At 47.2% G+C, this 6,776-nt stretch overlaps 1 protein-coding gene across 1 annotated transcript; it reads right to left on the bottom strand.

Annotated features, from left to right (window-relative positions):
* Positions 1-827: 827 nt before the first annotated feature.
* On the bottom strand, positions 828-3,780 carry LOC142183593 (DPY30 domain-containing protein 1-like). Its single transcript, XM_075258732.1, has 4 exons — positions 3,589-3,780; positions 3,085-3,207; positions 2,569-2,673; positions 828-1,260 (listed from the first exon to the last, which is right to left on the bottom strand). The coding sequence occupies exons 1-4, from the start codon at positions 3,733-3,735 to the stop codon at positions 964-966; spliced, it is 672 nt and encodes a 223-aa protein (XP_075114833.1). The 5' UTR covers positions 3,736-3,780; the 3' UTR covers positions 828-963.
* Between the last annotated feature and the right edge of the window lie 2,996 nt (positions 3,781-6,776).

The following is a 6,776-nucleotide window of genomic DNA, read 5'->3' as shown; positions in this document are numbered from 1 at the left end:
CGGGCCCATCTACTTGTTTAACCACAGCAGCCATGTGCATCGGTCACCGGGGTAGACAAGGAACGTCGTTGTTGTACCCAAATGAACAGAGTGGAAGAGACCACCAGAGAGGCAGTACAGGAACAGCAGGGAATTTGCCAAATAAAATAGATTCGGGTATTTTCACAATCTCTCCATTTGGACACATTATTTACGTTCTCATAAACACCCTTTAACATTTCCTTCTGGCAAGGTCTTATCATTTGAATAGCCGTAAGACGGCTCCCATTGAAATCAATGGGAGCCGGTCAGTTCTTTTTTCCAGGAGCCGTTGGTTCCTCCTCCTAAAAAAAGAAGCGACATGCTCATTCTTCAGATGGATTGGCCTCACGACACCCGCCTGAAGACACTCATTCATTTGGGCCTAATCCGGAGCGGAGTGCGCGACTGGATGCCGGTGCAGTGCACTGGCATCCAGTCGCAGCTACTCGTATTTTGGTCTGGAACCTGAGGCGGTTCCGGACCAAAAAACCCTGCGTGCACTTACCCTAAAGCTATGACCCCATATTGCGGAAACATGGCAGAAAAAATTCAGGGTTTTACAGTACTAGCAAAGTGAATGAGATTCTGGCTAATCCTATTCAGGCATTATAGAGGGGGGGGGGGGGGGGGGGTGTAGCGGTGGTGGCGAAAAGCTGTATTTTGAAAAAGGCATGTCAATTTTATCTATGGAAATGCTGGTATGTATAAAACAAGCAAATGCACCAAAAATAGAAAGGCTTTAATAATGATAATTGAAACTTTCTACAAACTCCTCTTATAGTTCTCTATTTCATGGCTTTATATTTGGATCGTGAATGATACGTAAAGAGAAATTGCTGCAATCATAGGAAGCCCTGCCATAGACTAATATGTGGTTTTCATGATTTTCCAACCATCAAACTGTTCATGAAGACAGCAGACGGACTATTCTCCAAAAGAAGGTCATACATCTTGTTCTCCTGCCTCAGCCTCAGGTTCCTTTTCTTCAGATGCTTCCATTGTAGTTTCGGTGTGCTCCGTACTTGTGGTCACTGTATCCACAGAAGGGTCCTGGTCATCTCCATCATCACCTGCCGGGACGTCCTCTGTCGGTTTCTGTCCTTCCACAACATCAGTATTTTCCTCATTCTCTCCCAAATCATTTTGTGACTGGTTTTCATTAGTATTCTCTGTGTCATGTGATACTTTGGTGTCCTCGGACTCCTCAGGAGGAACATCTGGGCTCTTCTGTTTACCGCCCTTTCATGTGGGATTAAAGAAGTTTAATCATTATTTGGTGTGAAAATAAAAACACAGCAAATCTGGTTCCTCAAAGAGCCTTGTACTTAAAGGGATTCTACCATTAAAATCGATTTTTTTCTCGTTGACACTGTGAAGTGGAGAGGGGTATAGTGTGGGAGAACCGCTATTTTTCCCCAAGACTGTTGCAGTATGCACAGGCGTTTAGCTTGTATGTCCCGGACTGGAGTAGGAGTTTGGGCCAGTCCTGCAGGGCAATCCACTCCAGGCTTGGAAACAAACCAGCAGGGCAATGTAAGTAGCACAGGTGTGCTGGTGAGTGGGAGAGAGACTGAAACACACACTCAACCAGTCTGTGAGAAAGCTCTGCCAAAGAGGACCCTGCTAAAGAGCTGGGTATGTGTACCCCTTGTTGAACTTTAAAACGTTGTTTGTTAGGAGGCCAGTGGTAGGCTGACCCCCTGGTTAGTGAGGGGATAACTTGTGTAGTTAGCCGCCGGAGAGGCGTAGGACTTTATTTTCCTTTGTTTTGGATATGCTGAGCAGCACTACCTGTACCTTTAAGCTTGTCTGCTGCAATAAAGCCTGATTTGAAAAGGAAACCAGAGCTTCTGAATCCCCCGTACACCACAACACGTAGGAATAGCCTTAAGAAAGACTATTCTTCTCCTACCTTTAGATGTCTTCTCCGCACCACTATTCGGTAGAAATCCCGGTTTTCTTCGGTATGCAAATGAGTTCTCTTGCAGCACTGGGAGTGGTCCTCAGCACTCAAACAGCACTGGGGGCGTCCCCAATGCTGCGAGAGAACTCTCCAGTGCCGCCCCATCTTCTTCAGGAACGGCCTCTTCACGCGTCTTCTTCCGGCGCTGGCAGTCAAACTTCTAGGTATCGGGCCTCGGCCACAGCCGACTGCGCATATACAGTAAGTAAGCGGCCATTTTCTTGTGGCCTGTGGGCATGCGCAGTCGGCTCTGCCCCGAGGCCTAGAAGTTTGACCCCCAGCGCCGGAAGTAGACGCAGGGAAAGGATGTTCCTGAAGAAGATGGAGGTGGCGCTGCAGAGTTCTCTCGCAGCATTGGGGATCGCCCCAGTGCTGCGAGAGAACTCATTTGCATACTGAAGAAAATCGGGATTTCTACCGAACGGCGGCGCGGAGAAGACATCTAAAGGTAGGACAAGAATAGCCTTTCTTAAGGCTATTCCTACGTGTGAATGAGAAAAAAAATTTGATTTCAATGGTAAAATCCCTTTAAGCTAACCACAAACGAGGAGTGTCTCTCTTTTGGAAGCCTGAAGAATACTTACAGCCTGATTTTCATCTGTCTCTTCCACGGTAGGTAAGTGAGGTGCCCCAAACTTCTCTGTAAGTTCTGCTATTGTTTTTTGGGGATGCTCCTCTGATACCTTTTTCTGAAACAGAAGTTGCCTATTTAGACATATTCTTAGACACAACTTTACATCTCAAACACAGATATAAAGTCCATAAAACGTACAGTAACTCCACAAATACATGACATTACTGGTCTCAGACTGGTCCTGGCTTACACTCTATATTACACATCCAGAGCAGCATTCAATATACTGTTGGTTGCTGTTGGAAGCTCGGACGAGCAGGAATTTGTTTTATTTTTGCCTGAAGTTAAGGCTGTATTTTGTTTTGCTCATTGGTGCCTGAAGCGAAGATTTATTTATCTTCCCGTTTTTCTAAATAAACCTGTTTGCTTCACATTTTGTGTCCCTGTCGTGACTGTTTGGGTCCGCACCACACCACAGAATATACCAGTTTATCTGTAGTATCTGAGACGCCATGACAGCTCCCACCTTTTGTTGCTCTTCAACTCTTTGCTGGATCAAAAGTTCTTCTTGTTTCAGTTTTTCCATGGTTTCCAGTTCCTGTCTTGCTTCTTCTTTCTCTCTTTCTAGCTCTTCCCTCTCCAGTCTTCTCTTAAAAATAAGAAAAATTGAAAACAATTGTAAATGGCTAAAATTACTATCAGAACTAGGAGTAAAGTAGTGTAGTGTCGGCTACAGTTATACATTAGAGATGAGCGAGTAGTATTCGATCGAATACCTCTCCGCCATAGGTATGCGTGTAAGCGGCCGAACACCAAGGTTTTAAGCGCATTGAATATTTGATGCGTTTAACCCCTTGATGTTCGGCCGCTTACACGCATACTTTTGGCGGGGAGGTATTCGATCGAATACTACTCGCTCATCTCTATTGTACATGTGTCATCCCTTGTATAGGGCTGGATTTAGTCAGGGTTGCTCTAGCGGTTCGTCTGGTTTAGGATGATGTTTCTTCACAGAGGCGTCTCCTGTTACCTTCTCATGTTCCTCTAGGTTGCTTCGGTATTTGTAGATAAAGTGTGCAAGATACTCAATTGGATCCGCCGGTCTCTTCTCCACTATCTCTGCCAGTCCCTGTGTCAGGCATTTCCCTAAAGTTCTCTTCACATATTCAGAATCCATTTTGATCCAAGAATCCAAAATCTATTTTAACAAAAGGGAAAACATACACGTTTAGCTGGGTTCACACACGTCATTCACATTATTAGGCATGAAGACATATACATGATGTGTGGATGGCCAGACTGACTGGTTAGCATTGGCAACCTACATATGATGGGAGCTAGATGGCACTATCCATAGATACATTGTGTTTGGAACTATTTCTGGATACAGTTCGGTTGGTAGCAATGTACTATTCTAAAGAGCCACTGACAATATAAAAGGGGAGCATTGACTGGCACCATTCATGAAGGGTATGGACTGGCAGGACTACCTGGCTGATGTTATTCATGGAAACACTGACGGGTACTCTTTAAGAGAGCACTGGCTGGACATTTGTATGGGTGCGCTTATTCATAAGAATCCCTAGTTACATCATGTTTTGTACATTGTAGTGATGACAGTACAGGGCAGCGGCAGCAGGGACGCCTGGTATCTTAGATAACTATATATCTGGGAGTCCAGCTCCGGGCATAATGTCCAGGCCGGTAAATCCGCCTCTCACTTCCAAGACTTGGTTTGTAGGGAACCAGCCTAAGGGATATTGGTTGGCACTATTCGATAAGGGGCGCTATAGCTGGATCTATATAAGGGGGCGCTCATGAGGGACAACGTCTGCAGTGTTATCTGTGTAGTCTGACTGATTCCACCTGACAGCCCATCCCAGCTAACACATCCAGCGCCGCAGCACTTTTAGGTGCAGCATTCCTGAAACTTGGATTTACTGGCCAGAACAGAATGTGAGGAGTCTCTGTCTCCCAGCGACATACTCTCGTGTACTCTGATTGGTCTGGGACAGTATAGGAGGGAGAGACTCCTACCATCATAGATAACGACACTGCTCAGGGCTCGTTCACATCTGCGCCCGGTCTCCGTTCTGCAGGTTTCCGTTTCCTGCACAAAACAGAGGCAGGAGATGAAAACCTGCAGGACTCTTTCAAATCCATTCATTTGAATGGGTTTGAAAGATGTGCGGCGGTGAGCATTTTATGCTCTCCGCCGCGAAACCGTTTTTTAAAAATCAGACACAGAGTCGGACATGCAGTACTCTGTGTCCGGTTTTAAAAAAAACGGTTTTGCGGTGGAGAGCATTAAACACTCACCACCACTCACGGCCGGACCGATCTGACAGGTTTCCGTCGAAACCACAGAACGGACTGCCGAACGCTAGTGTGAACCTAGCGTCAGGGTCGGTTCGCATTAGCGTATGTATTCCGTCCGGTTAGAGCCAGCATGGACAGAACACAATCGCTAGCAGTGTGCAGTGAAAGCACACGGACCCCATAGACTATAATGGGGTCCGTGTGCTTGCTGCACAAATCATGGGTACAGGGAATTAGATTGTGAACTACTTTCCTATCCACACGATCCCTGCGGTGATCTGGCGGCCAGCACACGGACCCCATTATAGTCTATGGGTCCGTGTGCTGTGACTGGCGCACCGCTTGCAGTTTGGTTCGGTATTCCATTCGGGGGTTCTCATGCAGGCGGAATACCAATGCAGAGGTGAACAAGGGGTCACAGACAGGAGGCAGCGCCACCTACTGGATCCACGGCATAACAAGCAGATTTGTCCCATTCTAGTCTATCTACCCTGGTATTAGCTATAGGTGTCCTGGCATTAGTGAGCTGCCTCCTCCATTATGGTCACTATTATGGAACTCTCTGCGATATTATTCCCATATACCAGGCTGCAGACCTATCCGCTCCATGCACGCAGCCAGCTTTATAGAGGACCTGGCAATACATCCACTCACCCCGCACTATCCCGGCGTCCTGGGCTCACAAGCAGCCAAATGCGTCTCCGGTCTCTTAGCAACCGTGGGGGAACGTGCTGACGTCACGTCATGCTCCACGCCTCTGCTTAGCGCGAGGTAGAGGCAATAGTCTTACGTCACCTTATTATGCTTAGGAGGCCGGAGGAGCCATTGTGTTTGCGATTTGTATCGGAGGAGTGTTTGCGATCGGTATCGGTAACACAATGACCCAGAATCATTTACATCATGCCTTTTATATTAATATATATTTTATATTGCATTTTATATTAGTGCAGTGTTTAATTCTTGCAGACCAGGAAGCAAATTGATCGCGGCCATATTGTTGGAGACCAGGAGTCTGAAAGGATGCAGCGGTGTGTAATGCTGCCCTCTTGTGGCCATATATGATTATAGCAATGTACAGTAATATACGCTATCTAGTGTGTATACTGTATATAGTGTTTATAAATTGAATAACCTTAAATTGCTAATATTTGTACTGACTATAGTCATTAATGCAATGTAATGACTATACTGCATTCATTGCATGTTACTGGTTGAATCAAAGATAAAAACTGCCAAGTGTGTAATAGCAAATCCTGCTAATTCTGTGACAGGGATCTGCTGCCTGTACTGTATTAGCTATAATAAACTTCCGGCAGGTCTTCTCCATACAAACATGTAAAAGCAGAGCCAGGACCAAAACTACCTAGGTCAGGGGTGAACCTAGCCTTTTAGCCGCCTGAGGCGACGACAGAAAGCCGCCCCCCCCTCCTTCCCCGGCAAAAAGGCTAGGTTCACCCCTGACTCTACACAGCATGTAGTCCACGAATTGTTTCAATTTTTGGACCTCACGCTGTATAGTAATTAACCCCCTCCCCCCACCGGTGTCCACTTACCTGCAGCTCCCTGTTCTTCTAGGTCCGGTCTTCAGGGCGCCCCCCGCTTAGAACGCAGGCACACGTCAGGCCTGATTACGTGGCCACGTCACCAGGCGTGTGGGAAGGAAGGGGCGGAACGGAGGGGGCGGGCGGGGTTAGCAGGCAGGGAGACGACCTGCTCTCTGCGAAGCGTGAGGGGCGGCCACTGGAGCAGCACTGTGTCCACAGGGCCGCCCCAATCCACTGAGACGGTGATGCTAAGCCAGTCCAGGACAGCTTGTCTTGGACTGGCTTAGGTCAGTAAAAATGCTGCCCTCCCCGGGGCCCTGGCATAGCGCCGCCTGAAGTGGTCGCTTCAGGTCGC

This window comes from Leptodactylus fuscus, chromosome 10 (assembly GCF_031893055.1).
Source record: "Leptodactylus fuscus isolate aLepFus1 chromosome 10, aLepFus1.hap2, whole genome shotgun sequence".
Taxonomy (NCBI): Eukaryota; Metazoa; Chordata; class Amphibia; order Anura; family Leptodactylidae; genus Leptodactylus; species Leptodactylus fuscus.
Note: the sequence above shows the minus strand (reverse complement) of the source record. Positions and strands in the feature narration are given on the sequence as shown.